We start from the raw sequence: 20,694 nt of genomic DNA, 5'->3' as shown, positions 1-20,694 counted from the left end.
GATGAGTCATGAATGGTGCTGAACAATGTGCAATCATCAGTGAACATCCCCACTTCTGATCTTATGATGGAGGGATGGTCATTGATTAAGCAGCTGAAGATGGTTGGGCCTAGAACACTACCCTGAAGAACTCCTGCAGAGATGTCCTGAAGCTGAGATGATTGACCTCCAACACCCACAACCATCTTCCTATGTGTCAGGTATGACTCCAACGAATGGAAAGTTTGCCCCCTGTTACCCATTGATTCCAGTTTTGCTAGGGCTCCCTGATACTACACTCAGTTGAATGCACCTTTGACGTTAAGGGCTGTCACTCTCACCTCCACTCTGGAATTCAGCTCTTTCATCCATGTTTGAACCAGGGTTGTAATGAGGCAGGACCCTGGCAGAACCCAAACAGCATTAACAAGCAGGTGCTGCTTGATAGCACTGTTGATGATATCTTCCATCCCTTTACTGATGATTGAGCGTAGACTGGTGGGCTGTAATTGACCGGGTTGGAAACGTCAGCTTTCCTGCTCCTCTGATGCTGCATGGCCTGCTGTGTTCATCCAGCTCTACACCTTGTTATCTTGGATTTGTCTTGCTTTTTATGTACAGGACATACCTGGGTAATTTTCCACATTGTTGGGTAGATGTCAGTGATGTAACTGTACTGGAACAGTTTGGCTAAGGGAGCAGCCATGTCTGGAGCATAAGTCTTCAGTATGATTGCTGGAAGGTTGTCAGGGCCTGTAGCCTTTGCAGTATCCAGTGTTTCCAACCGTTTCTTGATATCATGTGGAGTGAATCAAATTGGCTGAAGACTGGTATCTATAATGCTGGGGACCACTGGAGGAGGCCGAATCGAATCATCCACTCGGCTTATGTTTTGCACTGATATGCTGGGCTCTTCCATCATTGAGGATGAGAATATTTGTGGAGTCTCCTCTTTCAGTGAGTTGTTCAATCATCCACCACCATTCACAACTGGATGTGGCAGGACTGCAGAGCTTAGATCTGATCCATTGGGGGTTGTGGGATTGTTTAGCTCTGTCTGTCACTTGCAACTTATGCTGCTTGGCATGCAAATAGTCATGTTTGCTGGCTTCACCAGGTTGACACCTTATCTTCAGGTATGCCTAGTGGCCTAGTATGCCTAGTATGCCTTCTCCTGGCATGCCCTCCTGCACTCTCCATTGAACCAGGGATGATCCCCTGGCTTGATGGGATATGCTGGTCCATGAGTTTACAGATTGCATTGGAGTACAATTCTGCTGCTGTTGATGGCCCACAGTGCCTCATGGATGCCCAGTCATGAGATGCTAGATCTGTTCGAAGTCTCTCCCATTTAGCATGGAGCTGGTGCCACACAACACCATGGAGGTTATTCTCAATGTGAAGGCAGGACTTTGTCTTCACAATGACTGTGCTGTGTTCGCTCTTACTGATTCTGTCTTGGACAGATGCATCTGCAGCTTGCAGATTGGTAAGGATGACGTCAAGTATGCTTTTCCCTCTTGTTGGTTCCTTCACCACTTGCCGCAGACCCAGGCTAGCAGCTATGTCCTTTAGGACCTGACCAGCTCAATCAGTAGTACTGCTGCCGAGCCACTCTTGGTGGTTGAAATCCCCCACCCAGAGTACATTTTGTGCCCTTGCCATCCTCAGTGCTTCCTCTAAGTGTTGTTCAACATGGAGGAGTACTGATTCATCAGCCAAGAAATGACCGTACGCAATAATCAGTAGGTTTCCTTGCCCATGTTTAACCTGAAGCTATGAGACTTCATGAGATCCAGAGTCAACGTTGAGGACTCCCACGGCAACTTTCTTCCAACTGTACACCACTGTGCCACCAGTTCTGCCGGGTTTGTCCTGCCAGTGGGACAGGACATATCCAGGGATGGTGATGGTGGTGTCTGGGACATTGTCTGTAAGGTATGATTCAATGATTATGACTATGTCAGGCTGTTGCTTGACTAGTGTGTGAGACAGCTCTCCCAGGTTTGGCACTAGCCCCCAGATGTTAGTAAGGAGGACACTGCAGGGTCAATAGGGCTGTTTCTACCGTTGTCTTTTTCCGATGCTTAGGTTGATGTCAGGTGATCTGCCCAGTTTCATTTCTTTGAGACTTTGTAGTGATTGGTATGACGGAATAGCTTGCTAGGCCACTTCAGAGGGCAGTTGAGAGTCAACCACATTTTTGTGGGTCTGGAGTCACATGTGGGCCAGACCAGATGAGGACGCCAGATGGGTTTTTCCAACAATCGACAATGATTTCATGGTCATCAGTAGATTCTTAATTCTAGATTTTTTAAAATTGATTTCAAATTCCACCATCTGTCATGGTGGTCTTTGAACCCAGGTCCCCAGGACATTAGCTGGGCCTCTGCATTAATAGTCTAGCGATAATACCACTAGGTAATCGCTTAGTCTCAACTTCCCTCTGAAATGGCTGTTAGTCACTCTATTGTATCAAAACATTGTGAAAAAGTTGATTAGAAATAGTATGGGATGGCATTGACCTCAACAACAGAAACAACAAACATGTTCCAAAGGGACAAGTACATTATTTTCCTGAATGAATGCAGCTCCAATAAGTAGCTCAAGACCATCCAAGGCAAAGTAACCTATTTGATCGACATCCCAATCATGGCCCACACAATTGGAAACATTTTGTATGTTTGACACTGCAGCAATTCACCAAGGCCCTTTGGCAGCACCTTCTAAACCTGTAATTTCAAATACCTAGGAGAACAAGGATGCAGACACACGGGACCACCACCAGACCTACAAGTTACCTTCTAGGTCATACAGCGTCCTAACTTGGAACTATATCACCATTCTTTCACCTAGAAATCCCTTCCAAACAGCTTTATGGATGTACCTACACCAAATGAACTGCAGCAGTTCAAGGTGACTCACCACCAATTTCTCAAGGGCAGTAGGGGATAGGCAATAAATTTTGGTCTTATTAGTTATGCTCACATTCAAGGGTGAATTGTAAAAATTGTATGTGACGTACTTTACAGTGAGCTGGAAAGATTCTGTCACCTACCAGCATTCCCAACTGTATTGCCAGCATGGCCACTCTTGCATCCAGTTCTGGCTCCTGTTCAGCTTCTCGCAGAGCTCTGGCTCCCCTGGCATGGCCCATATTCCCCAGACACACCTTGGCCACATCTAATCGCCGTGTCTTCACACACATCCTTGCCATATTCTCCCACACAGCCTCACTGCAGGAAAGAATGAGGAGTGCTAAACATGTCAACATTGCTAAAGCAATATTATAATCCCTTAGGACCTATAGCCTGGACAGACCTTAAAGTGAATGTCAATGATCTTACCTTATTTCAAATGATTCCTGCAGGTAGATTGCAATAGAATGCATTACTGACAGGGATGTTGACTAACATGTTCCATATAGAATAATTAATCATTAGTAAAGGTAAAGTTCCCATAATCCTACCAGATCATGCAGCTATTCTCTTACTGGAGAAACTAGCTCATTGGTGCTTGTTTAACCTGAGAATCACCATGCCTCAGGTGAGGATTGAGAAAGACAGTCCTTCATGGTAACCTCAGCCAGTGTGGGAATTGAGCCCATTCTGTTGGCATTGCTCGCATTACCAGCCATCCAGCCAACTGAGCTAACCAATCATCATTAGAAGACAGTAAACAAAAACAAAACAGTGAGGATTCTGGAGATCTGAAATAAAAAGAAGAGCTGGAGAAACTCAGCAGGTCTGGCAGTATTTGTTGACAAAGAAACAGAAGTAATATTCTGAGTCCAATGTGACTTCTCTTCAAATTGAAGGAATGTGGAAAAGTGATGGGTTTAATGTTGTTGAAAAGATGGGGAGTAACAAGTAAAATAGAACAGAAGGTTCCTTGTCCTCTATCTTCTCGCTGACTTTCCCCTTAGTTTCACCTGCACCACCCCAGCTGAAGGATAAAATACGTTGACACAGGTTTTTTTATATTAATGTTTCTTCTTGTACTAAATGCGCAGATTACGTAAATTTAAAAAAAACAGGAAGGACAGCAGAGGGACTGTCAACAGTGAGCAGTGGCCTTGCACAGCTCACACTGTTGTGGTTAACAGCTTCTGTACCTGGTGGCTCATTACAGTAATTACTTCTCACCATAAATTTAGTCTTGATGTATGGTTTACAATTGAGACCACAACTACATCCTCCATTTCAACACTGAGAACTTCATCCAACACAGCAACATTTAGAATGTAGGAGCACGGGTTGGTTCTCCCTCATAAGAACAGAACTGAGTGCATTATAGCTTAAATGTACTGTAATGTGTGATATAAATGAACTACTGTATACTAAATTCCATTCTCATTGGACTAAGAAGAAGGCACAATCCAAGTAGTAAAATTCCAAGGAGATTCTTGTAGTGATCAAGAGAATACATTTTGCATTAAGCCCTCAAGCTTAAATACTTGCAGAATTATGCTGACAGTTGTCACAAGTCATTGAGATTAACAGATAGTATCATAGTGCTCATGTTACTAAATTTGTAATCCAGAGGCCTGGATGAATACTCTAGAGACATGAGTTCAAATTCATGGCAACTATAGGAATTTACATGTCAGAAACATCCTTACCTTGAGGTTAAACACCACATTCAAATATTTAATTATGAACTTTCTCACATTTCATGCATGCTTATAGATTAATTTGCCTTATGGCTGTAACTAAATACATTCAATTGTTTGTTTGCAAATGCAATTCAGAAAGACTGTAAAAAAAAAATGATTAGAGGATGAACTAGAAGTAAGAGGTCTTGAAAGCTGAGCTTCAGGATTGAAATGGGAATCTTCTAGAGTAAATGCTGTGTATTGCCTGTGAATATTTTCACTTAACTCTTAATAGAGGTATTTAGATCTCTCATTTTTGGTACACGGATAGGAACCTAAGCCTCTGTTTGTCTTTAATAAGTCAAAATAATGGCTACTGAAGCTGCTGAAAAGCATTCATGGCCTTGAGAACACCTAGTGGAACTGAAATGGCTACCAAGGGAAGATTAGGATCACAAAACTGTTGCCAACATTATGATTGGAGAACAGTTTAATCGTTTTACTTTTATTTGATTTATTTTATTCCAGTCAATGAATGAATTTGAAGATTAATTGAAGGACTTAAAGACAGCTTGTTAACTGAAGGTGAGATAGAATATACAGATCATCTAACATTATAGAACTCAGAAGCACTGAATTTAACCTACCTATCAGCTGCAGACATCGCGCCACACCAGGCAAAGGAGAACATACCTGGACACTTTGCTCCAGAGGGTGGTCACACCCCTCAGACTAGGTAATTCAAAATTGGTCTGTGATCAGGGACAGCAAGGGAGACAGGTATGAGTATCCAAGGCTGCAATTGAGAAGCATCAACTCCTACAACTGTCCAACAGACATGAGATTCTTGCAAGCTGTGCGGATGAGTATGGGGACTGCTGGGAGGATAAGCGAACTGTTCATGGCACCTTTACGATGTCTCAGAGCGGCTACAGGTCATTCTGAAGGAGGAGGGTGAACAGCAAGTGGTTATGGTATATATTGGTACTGTTACGACACAGGGATATCAAGCCAAACTAAATCAATCTCACTATCATTGGATTTGCAACATAGTGAAATTAAAATATTCAATGATCCTGAAAATTGCCCAATTGTTCCTAACCAGACATTATGAATAACTGATCTCGGACACCAAGTTTGTAGCTTAAACAAAAATTAACAATTTATTACTAATACTGTGACTTTAGGAGGATATATAAGATGAACACATAGCTGAAGAGTTGGTGTGAGGGGGTGGGTTTCAGATTCCTGGGGCGTTGGGACTGTTTCTGGAGGTGGGACCATTACGACTGGCAAGACTGATGTCCTAGCTGAACATTTGCTAGAGTAGTTGGGGAGGCTTTAAAATTAAAGGGCACGGGATGGAAATTTATGCAAGGAGTCAGAGGAAGGGGAATCAAAGACAAGAGCAAAAGACAAAAAGTGGAATAAGAAAGGAGACAGACAGAGAAATCAATATCTGGGATCAAACAGGGCCACAGTGAAAAATGATGGGAACAGGACACATAATGTTGAAAGGACAAGCTTTAAGCCACAGAGCATTGGCAATAAAAGGGATGAATTAATCATGCAAATAGAAGAAAATAAATATGATATTGGTGGGAATATGGAGACATAGTTGCAGGGTGACTAGCAAAGGGAACAGAACATCCAGGGGTATTCAGTATTAAGGAAGAACAAACGAAAAAGGAAAAGGCAATAGAGTGACATTGCTGGTTAAAGAGGAAATTAATACAGTAGGGAAGAAGGGCATTAGCTCCGACAATGTGGAATCTGTGTGGGTACAGCTGAGAAATATCAAGGAGCAGAAACATTAGTGGCGTTCTACATAAACCCCAAACTGTAGGCGTGATGTTGTGAATGGCATTAAATAGGAAATTGGAGATACATGCAATAGCAGCACATCTGTAATTATGTTTCTATATAGAGATTGGGCAAATCAAATTAGTAACAATGTCAAAGAGGAGGAATTCCTGGAATGACTACAGGATAGTATTCTGGACCAATACATTGAGGAACCAACTGGACACTGGGTATTGTGTAATAAGAAAGGCATAATTGGCAATCTAGTCATGTGAGGCTCCTTGGAGATGAGCGACCGTGACATGATAGAATTCTTCATAAGGATGGAGGCTGACATAGTTGATTCTGAGACCTGAAGGGTCCTGAATCTAAATAGAGTAAACTGTAATGGTATAAGGTGCGAGTTAACTATTTATTGATTGGATCAATATTACTTAAAGGGACAATGGTGGAAAGGCAATGACAAACATTCAAACAGCATATGGGTGAAGTGAAATAACTGTTCATTCTTGTTTGGTGCAAAAGTAAAATGGGAAAGGTTGCCAAACCAGAGTTTACAAGGGAAATTTGAGATTGTATTAGACCCAAGGAAGAGGCATATAAATTGGCCAGAAAGAAAAGACCCGAGGAGTGGAAACAGTTTAGAATTCAGCAAAAGAAAACAAGGGGATTGATTGAGAAAGGGAATATAGAGTACAAGTCAAAGTTTGCAGGAAACATGAAAACTGACTGTAGAAGTTTCTATAAATAGAAGGTGAAGATGAAAGTAGGTTCCTTACAGTCAAAAACTGGGGGAATTTATAATGGGGAACAAAAAACATCTAACCAAGTAAATATATACTTTGGTTCTGTGTTCACAAAGGAGGACACAAGTAACATACCAGAAACGTTGGGGAGCACCGAGTTTAGTATGAGGAAGGAACTGAACGAAATCAGTGTTAGTTGGGAAAAGGTGTTGGGGAAATTAATGGGATTGAAAGCAATTAATCACCACGGCCAGATAATCTACATCCCAGAGTCGTTAAGGAAATGGCCCTAGAAATAGTGGATGTATTGGTGGTAATCTTATTGTCTGCAATTTTGGTCTCTTTATCTGAGGAAAGATGTTCTTTTAATAGAGTGAGTGCAGCAAGGGTTCACCAGACAGACTCCAGAGATGGTGAGATTGATGTGTGAGGAGAGTTTGAATCAATTAGGATTATACTCACCGGAATCTGAAAAATTGGGAGGGCGGGGTGGTTGTTGTGTGAGGTTAGTTGTCATTGAGACCTATTAAATTCTAACAAGGACTAGACAGGGTACATGCAGGAAGATGTTCCCAATGGTGGGGATGTCCACAACCGGGGGTAACAGTCTAAGGATATAGGGTAAACCTTTTTGGACTGAGATGAGGATAAATTCTTTCTGCCAGGGAATGGTGAGCCTGTTGAATTCAGTACCACAGAAAACAGTCGAGGCCAATATGTTCTATGATTTCAAACAGGAGTTGGATATAGCACTTGGGGCTAAAGGAACTAAAGGATATGGGGAAAAGCAGGAATAGGCTATTGAGTTGCACGATCAGCCATGAATGATAGAGCAGGCTCTAAGTGTCAAATGGCCTAAACCCGGTGGTCCTATTTTCTGTTTCTATGTCTACACAGGGAGACATTCAAGTGGGGAGAGGAAACAGGAATGTAGTAATAGTAGAGGACAGTATAAATTAGAAGGACAGACACTGTTCTTTGCATCAGTGAGCAGGAATCCCAAGGACTATGTTGCCTATCCGGTGCCAGGGTTAAGGACATTTCCTCAGGGCTGGAGAAGAATTTGGATAGCTAGGGGAGTGATTCAGTCCTCATCATCCACATTGGAATCAACAACACTGGCAAGGCTAGAAAAGGCTTTTTTTCCTGAAAGACTTTGAGCAGTTTGGACATAACCTTCAAGATAATAATCTTTGGATCACACCCTGGGTCATGGGAAAATTTGCATAGGATAATTAAAGAAAAGGAGTTAAATATGTGGTCCAAAGGTTGATGTGGATGGAATGGTTTTCATTTCTGGAACAGTGGCAGCAGTATCAGGAGAGAAAAGAGCTGTTCTAGTGGGATAAGCTTCACTTGAAACATGCTGAGACCAGTGTCCTGGAGAACTGAATAGCTAGGGCTATAGAGAGTTTTGAGTAAAGTAATTGAGTAGGGGAAGGGCACTGGAAGAAGGGAAATGTAGGCTTAAAAAATAGGAGGCAGCACTATTGTTCTTTGCGTAATCCAGAATAGGACAGGAAGAGACAGATTATGTAAACATAGAAAAATAACAATAAATAGGGTCAAAGGGGCAATAAAATTACAAAAAAGGCAAAATTAATACATCCTTATTTGAATGTGCACAGTAATAAGAACAAAGTAAATGAATTAATACACAAAGTCGGATTAATGGGTAGAACCATATAACCATTATACAGACATTGTTACAAAGAGAACAAACTGGGAACTAAATGTTCAACACTATGTGCTCTTTTGAAAGGACAGACAGAAAGGAAAGGATGGTGGGGTAGCATTGTTAGTATGGGATGGATTAAGAATGAATGCAAGAAATGATCTTGGATTGGAGAATGTGGGATCCATATGGGTGGAGGTAAGAAATAAAAAGGGAAGACATTGCAGGAGAAGTCTCTAAAACCCTCACTGTAGCTACACAATGGGACAATGAATAAATCAGGAGATAATGAACTCATGTGAAAAAGACAATATATTAATCATGGGTGACTTCAATCTTCATGTAGTTTGGTAAAATCAGATTGGTACAGGTAGCCACGAGGAAGAATTCATAGAGTGTATTTTAGTTTCCTAGAACATTATGTTGTGAATCCAACCAGGGATCAGATTATTTTGGGTCCGGTGATGTGTAATGAGGAAAGTTTAATAAGTGATGTCAAAGTAAAAGATCCACTAAGAAACAGTGATCATAACATGGTGGAATTTAGCATTCAGTTTAAGAGGGAGAAACCTGTGTCAGAAACAACTGAGCTCAGCTTAAATAAGGGCAATTATAAAGAAATGAGGGCAGAGGTAGCCGGAGTGGACTGGGAAAGAAGTCTAACTGAAAGAATAGTCGAGGAGAAATAGCAGACATTTAAGAAAATAGTTCATGGCTCACATCAAAAATATATCCTAATAAGAAAGAAGAATTCCAAGAAGGGGAGAAACCAAAAATGGTTAACCAGGGAAGGTAAAGACATGATCAAATTTAAAGAAAAATATACAATGTAGCAAAGATTAACGGTACTCCTTTGGATTAGGGAAGTTTTAAAAACCAACAATATTCAACTAAGGGAGAAGATTAACATTAAGGGTAAACTTGCAAGTAACGCAACAACAGAGACCAAGAGCTTCTCTAATTATGTAAGAAGACAGAGGCCAAAATTAACATAGGCTTCTTTGAGTAAAAAGTTGTGGAAATTATAATGGAGAACCACGAAATGACAGAGGAGTTGAATAGATATTTTGCAAACTCCTTCACAGTTGAAGGCACTAATGGCATTCCAAAATTACTAACAATCAGAAGGCAAAAAGAGGAAATAAATGCAACAATTATCACAAGAGAAAAAGTGCTAGGGAAATTATCAGGGGCTGAAGACTGACAAGTCTCCTGAACCTGATGGGATGCATCCTAGGATCTGAAAGGAAGTAGCTATTGAGATAGTTGATGCACTAGTAGTAATGATCCAGGAATCCTTAGATTTTGGAAAAGTCCCCAAGAATAGAAAAACTGTCAATATAATACCTTTATTTAAAAAGGCAAGGAGACAAAAATCAGTAACTACAGGACGATTAGCTTAATGTCTCTTACTGGGAAAGTATTAGAGTCTCTTATAAAGGATGCAATAGCAGACCATTTAGAAGTACATAATTTGATTGTGCAGAGTGAGCACGGCTTCACAAAAGGAAAATCATGCTTGGTAAATTTATTAGAATTCTTTGAGGTAACAAGCAAGGGGAAAGGGCAAGCAGTGGATATAATATATTTGGATGTTCAAAGGTGTTTGATAAGGTACCACATATTAGGCTACTTAAAAATATAACAGCCCATGGTGTTGGAGCTAGTATATTAGCACTGACTGAGAATTGGCTAACTAACAGAAGATATTTGGAATAAGAGGGGCACCTTCAAGATGGCAACCTTTAGCTGGTGGACTGCCACAGTAATCAGTGCTAGGCTATTTGGAATATATATTAATGACTGGGATGAGGAAAGTGAAGGTACTATAGCCAGATTTGTAGATGATACAAAAATAGGTGAGAAAGCAAGTGATGAGGATGACACAAAAAGGGATATAGACAGGTTAAGTCAGTGGGCAAAAACTTGGCAGATGGAATGTAATGTGAGAAAACGTTAGGTTATGCACTTTGGCAGGAAGAACAGGGATCAGTTCTGGGTCCTCTTTTGTTTGTCATTTATATAATTGATTTGGATGAGAATACAGAAGGCATGTTTAGCAAGTTTGCAGACGACACCAAAATTGGTGGCATAGTAGACAGTGGATGAGATTTTCCACGATTACAAAGAGATCTTGATCAAATGGGTCAATGGGCTGAAAAATGGCAGGTGGAGTTCAATCTGGTATCTTTTCCCTAGGATGTGGGATTTCAAGACCAGGAGACACATTTTTAGGGTGAGAGGAGAGAGATTTAGAAAAGACATGAGGGGCAATTTTTTTTTTACACAGAGGGTAGTTTGTATGTGGAATGAACTTCCTGAGGAAGTGGTGGATGCGGGTACAAATACAATGTTTAAAAGACATTTGGATAAGTATATGAATAGGAAAGGTTCGGAGGGATATGGGCCAGGAGCAGGCAGGTGGGATCAGTTTACCTTAGGATTATGGTCAGCATGGACTGGTTGGACTGAAGGGTCCGTTTCTGTGCTGCATGACTCTATGACTCTATAAGAGCTGAATATTACATAATTGGAGAAAGATTGCAGAAAACTATAGAACAAAGTAATTTAGGAGTCCTTGTGCATAAATCACAAAAAGTTAGTTCCAAGTTATGCAGATAATAGGGAAAGCAAATGTAATGTTGGCCTTTATTTCAAGGGAATAGCGCTTAAAAATGGGGAGGTTTTGCTAAAACTGTATAAGACACTAGTCAGACCCCTAATGGAATACTATGAATAGTTTCGGGACCCTTATTTAAGGAAATATATACTAGCATTGGAGACAGTCCAGAGAAGGCACGCTAGGCTGATCTTAAATATGGAATGACTGTCTTATGAGGAGAGCATGAGTAGGTCGAGCCTGTACTCACTGGAATTTAGAGGAATGAGAGAACATTTTTGAAACATTCAAGATTCCTAGGGGATTTGACAGAGCAGATGCAGAAAGGTTGTTTTCTTTTGTGGGAGGACCTAGGATCAGAGGGCATAATCTCAGAATAAGGGATTGCCCATTTAAAACAGAGATGAGGAGGAATTTCTTCTCTCAGAAGGTAGTGAACTTGTAGAATTTTTACTACAAACAGCATAGAGGCTGGGGTATTAAGTATGTTCAAGGCTGAGATAGATATTTAATGAGTAAAGGAATCGAGGATTATGGAGCAAAGGAATGAAAATGTAGTTGAGGATTATCAAATCAGCCATGATCACATTGAATGGCACAAAAGACTACTGGGCTGAATGGCCTACTTCTGCTGATATGTCTTATGGTCTTAACTGGTTGTTTGATGCAGCATAGATAATGGAGAAAAGGGTCCAATAAATGAACAGCCCAGTCAATTCCAGAAAAACACAGTTGATCCCAGTTGAGTATTTCTTGGCAGAGTGATCTAATGTTTATCAGGATTTGGCTGTATTTGTACAAAGCAGACCTCCTGCTGAGTGCTTTTAACACAGCAGTTAATTCATCAGCAAAAACAAGAGATTAAAACAACAGGTAAAAACGGTTTGCATCTTGACATTTGAATTGATTAGAATTTTTAATATAATTTTCATTATATTTTTCCTTGACAATTCAGAAAATTTAAAATGCATCTTTCTCCCTACCCCCCCAACGCCCCTCCCCCAGCATTTCCCAGACTGGTTTCCTGTACGTCAGAGCTCACAGCTGGGAGCTGGCTGGTTGCTGCTTACTCCGTGAAGACACTTGTTGAAGAATAACTCAGCACGTACAGAGCTTGCACAGCAGCCTAAATCACAGCAGCGTATATATCCCAGAGCACAACATTAAAGTGAAGCTACTTCTTTTCTATTTGTCTGCTGACCTTCAGCACACTGTTTTCTGAAGCATAGACTTGCATTTTTTTGGATGGAATCAAGTTATAAATTGAGTTTGTCGTAAAATCAGAGGTTGTAGTCAGCAACAGATGAAGAAGTGGACTCGTCAAATGGGTAACCTCTTCTTACTTACAATCCATGTAATTGTCAATTCCATTGGTGTTCTGGTAGTTTGGAATAATTTAATTGATTTTGAATCTAACTATTAATTCTGCAATGTTGCTTTTGGAGTATAGGATATCCGTTGACTGAAACAAGTAAATGCTTATGCTGTATAAAATGGGGCAATAGTTGGAAGCCTGTGGGTTTTATCTGACCCGTTCTTTAAGTGTGTATCTACTTAGTATTTAAATAGTATTATCTCTTGAAGCCCATTCTGCATCCAATCTCGTTAAATTAGCATTACTCAAGGAACATTGGAAGGATGTCCTTTTGAAATTTAGTAGTATTTTTGCTCAGTTAAATCAAAGCTGACTTATTTCTTTAGGATGAGAATCACCAATAATTATATGCCCCTCCCTAGTGTGGCTTAGCAGCATTCAGTGTCATAGAGATGCACTTTCCAGGCTACATTTTTGGAAGCAGACTCAAAGATATTTTGAAAATAATGAGGAAAATGCAACTCTGCAAATGTCAAATCTGATCTAGATATTACAAGGAGAGAACACCAGACCCACAGCTTCACTGAGTGACAACTCACCAGTGGCCACTGTTCCTGCAATATATTTTATTGTTTGACATTACTGGGACTGTCACACTGTAATATATAATGTAAACTGCAGGCTGATAGTATATTGGGAGATAAGTCTGTCATAACAGGATCTTGGTACATAAGTACTGAATCAAAATGAGCAGAGACTCCATTGAAACTGAGGCCAAATTCAAATCAAGCTACAGTGTTCACTTAAGTCTGCAGCCTTACTATTCCAAGCCAATCTTCTTTATTTTTTTTTGCAAGACTGTACGGAATTGAGGGACACATGGCAGCAGTAGACGCTGCATAACGATCAACATAACAGGAAGTGCTGGAGAAACTCACCAGGTCTGGCAGCATCTGTAGAGAGAAAACAGAGTTAAGGTTTTGAGTCCAGTGACCTTTCATCATTAGCTCTGATGAAGGGTCACTGGATTCAAAATGTTAACTCTGCTTTTCCTTCCACAGAATCTGGCAAACCTGCTAGGGTTCTCCAGCACCGCTTGTTTTTGTTTCAGATCTCCAGCTCCACAGTTTTTTGTTTTATTTTAGTGCATAGATCAGTTATCCAGAATCTTGTGTAGTGAAATAGCTGTACTTGGATTCTTTTATGCAATCTAATTCAAATTTGCAACAAAGCTCTAAAGAAACCTTTTCAGCAGGTATTAAGTAGCCCTGAACACTATCTGACTTTATCTCTATTTTTCTCTCCTGACTGGGATCGAAGTTAAGACTTAAATGTTGACTTTCTATAGCCTCTAATGTGATTAACTACACAATCACTAAACACTCAAATGCTACAAAAACATCAACATCGATTAGTAAACAGCAGCCCTGTGACAACAGTCCACAACCCTGTGCCATCTGCAGCACTGGCTGGAGGACTGAGGAAATCACATTAAAACCAGCTAACAGTTAAATATTTAACCGTATGAATTGCCCATCATACAACACATCCACTCACTAAAACTGAACATTATTTGCAACATGGGATTAATATATGGCAAGTATGCATTTTAATATGTCAAACATTAATGAGCAAATGGATGTGTGTAATTCCAGTAACCGTGAGAGTGAAGGGAGTGCTACCTGTGCTTCGATCTCAGGAACTGGGCTAGAGACAGGTCATGAAACTGCCTATTTCAAAAAGCAACCAGTTACTATAGCATTTAATTTACCCAGGGATTTGTGTAAGTTTGGAAATATTCCCTGCTTTAGCATTACATTATAACCAACAGTGCAATGAAATCTTTTCTCATGCATTGTGTTGATTATATAACACAGGGCTGTCCTGAGGTTGTGAAAAGTACAATATTCAAGTATTTCTTTCTTCTTCCCATTGATTGGTCAGAGAAACTGCTACTAAATACATATATAACAGAGATCTCAAAATTCACTCTTCACTTAAATCCAGTAAAAGTTAAAAGCTGATGAATGTTGTAATTCTGACAGCTCCATATTCTACATCTTATTCTACTTTATTCTATACAAGTATAGAAATTTAACCAGAAATATTTGCAGGCACTGGACAAAAAGTGTGCTCTGTATTTTAACTACTACTTGTAATATGCAATGCATAGAGGAAAGTACAATTCTGGATTTTTTTCTTTCCTCTGTAGAACATTACTGGAGACATTGTTTCTCCACTGTTGATAACTCTACACTGTCTCCAGAAGGGTTATGTCCCTGAATATGAGTGTTAACCTATGCCAACTGCATTCTTGATGCTTTGAGATTCTTCCAAACTCAGTTCACTTGAAACTGTTAGAGGTAGCAAAGACATTTTTTTTAAAAATCCATTAGATATTGCCTTTTTCATTCTTACAGGTCTCATTTGAAAGACAGCATAATACTCAGGTCCTGTAGTATGATTTGAACTCAATATCCTTATTCATGGCATTTAGACTGATTACACTCAGCCAAGCTGACAAAGAAGGATTTGAAAGCGTGTCATGTAGACATAAAGATGATGTCTCCAACTCAGTGCCCCACTCTGACCTGTTGGTCGGGGCAATGAGGAATGTTTAACTACTATGCCATGCTATAATTAGTTTCAGATTTTGAAGTTACAAAGATTAATGGCCTATTACTTTATCAATTTAGGACAAGTCGTATTTTGACATCTACTACGTGGAAACCAACTACACACTTTAAAGTTCTTCTAAACATTTTAATGCTTCATTGTTTAACATACAATCTAGTATTATTGGGAACTGTTTTCTCACAGTTTATTGCACAGATGAAGAGAGGTCTGCCTGTAGTTTGTTATCTGAAGACGATTGGGAAGCTCGTGTGAAAGAACAGTTAGTGCTTGGGAAGGCATTCAAAGAATGTTTGAGCCGTGATCCCGCCTTTTCTGCATGACAGAAAGAATACGAAGACTAAATATAGGTTCATGGATGATATATGAATGGTTTTCATTTACTCAATATTCAGTGAGTGGTGAATATAACAGCTTCCATCAGGACATAATGTGTGGAAAGAGCATGACACATAAATGGGAAAAGAGCCCTCATCTCAGATTTAACATGTCCTGAGACATTCTATTCCTGGCTATGCATAGCTTCAGAATGAAAGAGTTAAACCAGAGAGATTGCGGAAAAATTCAAAGTCTTTGTGCTCAGGATTCTTCCTGTGTTCTGACTTAAAAACAATGACAACCATATGTACCTAACCTGCAGGAAACAGCAACTGGCTTTTAATAGAGAGCAGATGTGTGGGTAATAGAATTTAAATAGAAAAGTACTGAAACTATTTGTGGTAACAGTAATGTTGAGTTGCAACATACTCTGGATGTATGAACCATGAAACAGGATGAAGCGAATCAGGCGGATGCAAAACATGAATGGTTTACTGTAAATCCGAAATGTAATTTATATGCTGTAAAATCTAGTATGGATGTTACATCTTTATGGTCTCTAAACATAACTGGGTAACGTTACATCTTTATGGTCTCTAAACATAACTGGGTAATGGAGGTTTGACTTTACAGTGTATTTTTCGACTTTCTACCTTACGTTATCAAAGTAGCTATTGCAAATTAAAAATTCTAAACTTAAAAAGAATCATTGAAACCACAATAGCAGCTATCAATTACAGATTAATTTGACTGACCTGCCTTTTCCACATCTTGAGAAGGCCCATCTCCTTTGTCTAATAATCCCCTCATGCAGGCTGGATTTGTCTTCCTTGCCCAGGCATTATTGTCTCCTCAATGAACCAAGTAAATAAATTTGGGGTTTTTTTGGTATATGACTTTCATTATTTTGTGTTGTTGATCTTACAAATTGATACATTCGGACTGAATTGACTGGAGAAGGTATTCTACAGCAGATGCCAGACTGAAGCTGGGATCAGGTGTAATCAGAAAATGTATATGAGATAATGGCAACTACCACTGAAGAAATAAACCACTGCTGCATGTTGTTGTAGCCATCTTGTCCTTTAATATGCATTTGGGCTTGGGACATTTTAGATATTGGTTATTTAGCCTATCCACATAACAAAATCACAGAGGAAGACCATTTGGCCCAAAATGTCTGCAATGGGTCTGCAAAGGAGCAATTTACCTTCATGTTCTTCCTTTCCAGGTAATCCATTCCCCCCTTGAAATCCTCAATTAAGACTGCATTCCCCATACTCTGAGGCAGTGCATTCCAGGCCACAACACTTGCTAGGTGAAAAACGTTTTTATTCATGTATCCACTAGCACTTTTGTCAATTGCCATAAATCTGTGATCACTTGTTCTCGATCCTTTCACCATCTACTATGTCCAGGCCCCTCATGATTTTGTAAATCTTGATCAAATCTCTTCTCAATCTTCTTCTCCAAGGTAAACAGCCCTAATGCCTCCAATCTGTCCATGTAACTAAAGCTCCTCATCGCTGGAACGATTCTCGTGAACTTTTCTGCAGTCTCTCCAGCGACTTTACACTCTTTCTGAAGTGTGGCACCCAGAACTGGCCACAATACTCCAGTTAAGGCCAATCAGTGTTCTATACAAGGTTAAAATAATGTCCTTGTTTTTGTATTCTTTGGCCCAATAATAAAGCCTAGGATGCTTAATGATTTATTAACTGCTTTATCAACCTGTCCAGTCATCTTCAATGATGTATGCTTGTATACATCCAGGTCCCTCTAGACTTGTACCCCTGCTAAGAATTGGAACCTTTATTTTACATCATCTCTCCATGTTTACCTACCAAAATAGATCGCTTCACACTTCTCTGCGTTAAAATGGCATCAGCTACTCGATTGTCCATTCCACCAACCTCGCTGCGACCTTTTGGAGTTCTACACTCTCCTCCACAATATTTCCAAGTTTTGATTTGCCAGCAAATATACATCAGTAAGAGCAAGGGTCCTAACACAGACCTCTAACAAACTCCACTGAATTTTTCTCCAGTCCAAAAAACATCTATTAGCTGGTACTCTCTGTTTCCTGTTACTTGGCCAATTTTGTATGCATGTTGCCAATGGCTCTTTTATTCCATGATTTATAACTTTGCTCACAAGTCTGTTGTGTGACACTTCATCAAATGCCTTTTGGAAGTCCATGTTCATGATATCAATAACATTACCCTAGCCAACACTCTGTTACCTCATCAAAAAACTCCAGCAGGTCAGTTAAACACTATTTAACTTTATAAAATCCATGCTGGTTTTCTTTAATTAAAATGAATTATATAAATAGTTTATAAAGAAACTGTTAACGAAGTGAGCATTAGTTCTGTAGAAAGTGAGTCTGGAGAATTGATAATGGGAAATAAAGAGATGCCAGATAAATTGAACAGCATTTTGCAAGCAGTCTTCACTATAGAGTATACAAGTAACACCCCAGAAGCAGCTATAAAGAAGAAAATGAAAGGGTGGGGGAGAAGAAAATTATAATCAGTGTAGAAATGGTACTGACTAAATTTTTGGAATGGTGGGTTGACAACTGCCTGGATCCTGGTGGATTTCATCCTAGGGTCTTAAAAGAAGTGGCAATTGAGATAGTTGATATGTTGGTTTTAATTTTCCAAAGCTTCTTGGATTCGGGAAAAAGTCCAATTAAATTGGAAGATAGCGAATGTAGAGTGTTAACTTCTCTGTTCAAAAAAGTGGAAACAGCAAACTAACATCTGTCACAGTGAAATGTTAGAAACTATTATTAAAGAAATTATAGCAGTAATTTAAGTTTAGGATGATTAGGCAGAGACCAACATGGTTTTGCGAAAGGGAAATCATATTTAACCAATTCTTGGAATTATTTGAGGAAATAAGGGGATAAAGGGGGACCAGTGGATACACTGTACTTACATTTCCTAAAGGCATTTGAAAAAGGACCACATCAAATTTTATTGTGGAAAATAAAGGGTGTAGGATATTGGCATAGATAGAAGATTGATTGGCAAACAAAAAGCAGAGAGTGGGCATAAATAGGTTTTTTTGATGTTGGCAAGATGCAACAAGTGGTATCCCATTAGGGTCGATGCTACAGTTTCAACTATTAACAGTTTATATAAATGACATAGATGAAGGGACTGAAGGTATAATTGTCAAATTGGCTAATGGCACAAAGATAGTAGGAAAGTAAATTGTGAAGAGGATGTAAGGATGCTACAAAATATATAAATAGATTAAGCGAGTAGGTAAAGGTCTGGCAGATGGAGTATAATGTAGGAAAATATGAAATTATCATTTTTGGCAGGGAGAATAAAAAAGCATATTATCAATGCAGCAAGAATCTGCAAAGCTCAGAGATGCAAAGGGTTCTTGGGTGTCCAACTGCATGACTTACAAAATGCTAGTATTGAAGAACAGCAAGAAATTAAGCAAACTAATAGAATGCTATAATTTATTGTGAGGTGAACTGAATACAAAGGTATAGAGGTTATGCTTCAGTTATGATGTGGCGGTCCTGGTGTTGAACTGGGGTGGACAAGGTCAGAAGTCACACGACACCAGATTATAGTCCAACAGGTTTATTTGAAATCACAAGCTTTTGGAATGCTGCCCCTCCGTCAGCTGAAGACAGTTCACTTACGATTTCAAATAAATCTGTTGGACTATAATCTAGTGTCAATGACTTCTGACCATGCTTCATTATACACGGCAATGGTGAAACTACAACTTTACTGTGTACAGTAATGGTCAACTTATTTAAGGAAGGAAGTAAATGCACTGGAAACAGTTCAGAGGAGGATCAATACCTGGAATGGATGGGTTGTTTTATGGGGAAAAATTGGACAGGATTGGCTTGTATCTGAAGCTTAGATAAATATGAGGCAACCTGACTGAAATATATAAAATGCTGAGGGGTTTAGTTCCTTTACGGAGTTGCTCATTTAAAAGAGAGATGAGGCAAATTTTCTTTTTCTCACAGAGAGACATGAGTCTTTGTCTTTTCTGGGAAAAGTGGTGGAAGCAGATTAAATATTTTTAAAGCAAAGTTGAATAGATTCTTAGAAATCTATGGGTGAAAGGTTATTGGGTTGGTGGAAACATGGATTTGACATTACAATCAGATCAGTCACAATCTTATTAATAGTGGAGCAGACACAGTGGGCTGAATGGCCTACTTATTTTCCTTGTTCATATGTTCATGTTTACCCAAGTGGCTAATAATTTTGTCCCAAATTATTAGTTATAGAAGCCTGTTCAACACTGAGATCAAATTGATTGACCTGTAGTTGTTGGGCTTATCTTTACAGTCTTTTTTGAACAAGGGTATCACATTTGCAATCTTTAGTCCTCTGACACCACTCGAGTCTAAAGAAGACTGGAAAATAATGGTCTGAGCCTCCACAATTTTCACTCTTACTTCCCTCAGTACTCTTGGACACATCTCATCAGGTCCTGGTGCATGATCAATTTTAAGTATAGACAGTCTATCCAATAACGTCTCCTTATCAATTCAGACACCTCGTAGCTGAATTACCTTCTCTCTCGCCATGACCTGTGTAGCATTTACTTTCCTGGTAAAGACAGATGCAAAACAATTAATTCATGTCTTGCTTTCATTTGTGAATTTCCTTTTTGGTCTCTAATTGACTCCACCTCCTTTTATCACCTCTTGATTACTTATAGATTCCTCCTTATTTGGTCAGTCTCTTCTCGTACACTCCCTTTGTTATTCTTATTTGCCTTCTAATTTTTCCTCTAAACCATCTATACTCAACCTGGTTTTTCGTTTCTCCAGCCTGGCATCTGTCATAACACACATTTTCTTCTGCTGCATAAGAAAACAAGGGGTAGAGAGAGAAAGCAAGCAAGAATAAAAAAGAGATATTAAGTGAGAAAATTTGGGAGAGAACATGTGAATGAGAGAGAGAGAGAAAAAGGAAAAAGAGGGGTAGAGAGTGAAGGAGAACAAGAAAGAGAAAA

The 20,694-nt window shown here is 39.4% G+C and overlaps 2 protein-coding genes across 3 annotated transcripts in view; one reads left to right on the top strand and one right to left on the bottom strand.

The window, feature by feature from the left end:
* The window catches only part of ift140 (intraflagellar transport 140 homolog (Chlamydomonas)), a 124,242-nt gene that overhangs the window by 31,578 nt on the left and 71,970 nt on the right, over window positions 1–20,694 (bottom strand). Inside the window, exon 19 of the mRNA XM_048609550.1 lies at window positions 3,038–3,215. Within this exon, the coding sequence (XP_048465507.1) occupies window positions 3,038–3,215 (178 nt within the window). The remainder of the gene's footprint in view (window positions 1–3,037; window positions 3,216–20,694) is intronic.
* The window catches only part of tmem204 (transmembrane protein 204), a 38,336-nt gene continuing 30,150 nt past the window's right edge, over window positions 12,509–20,694 (top strand). Inside the window, exon 1 of one of the 2 annotated variants that reach the window (XM_020531567.2) lies at window positions 12,509–12,745. The gene's annotated coding sequence lies outside the window, so the exon portion shown is untranslated. Of the gene's footprint in view, window positions 12,772–20,694 lie in introns of both variants that reach the window. The other variant, XM_020531568.2, reaches the window with a different exon arrangement.

This window comes from Rhincodon typus, chromosome 21 (assembly GCF_021869965.1).
Source record: "Rhincodon typus isolate 14 chromosome 21, sRhiTyp1.1, whole genome shotgun sequence".
Classification (NCBI taxonomy): domain Eukaryota; kingdom Metazoa; phylum Chordata; class Chondrichthyes; order Orectolobiformes; family Rhincodontidae; genus Rhincodon; species Rhincodon typus.
Note: the sequence above shows the minus strand (reverse complement) of the source record. Positions and strands in the feature narration are given on the sequence as shown.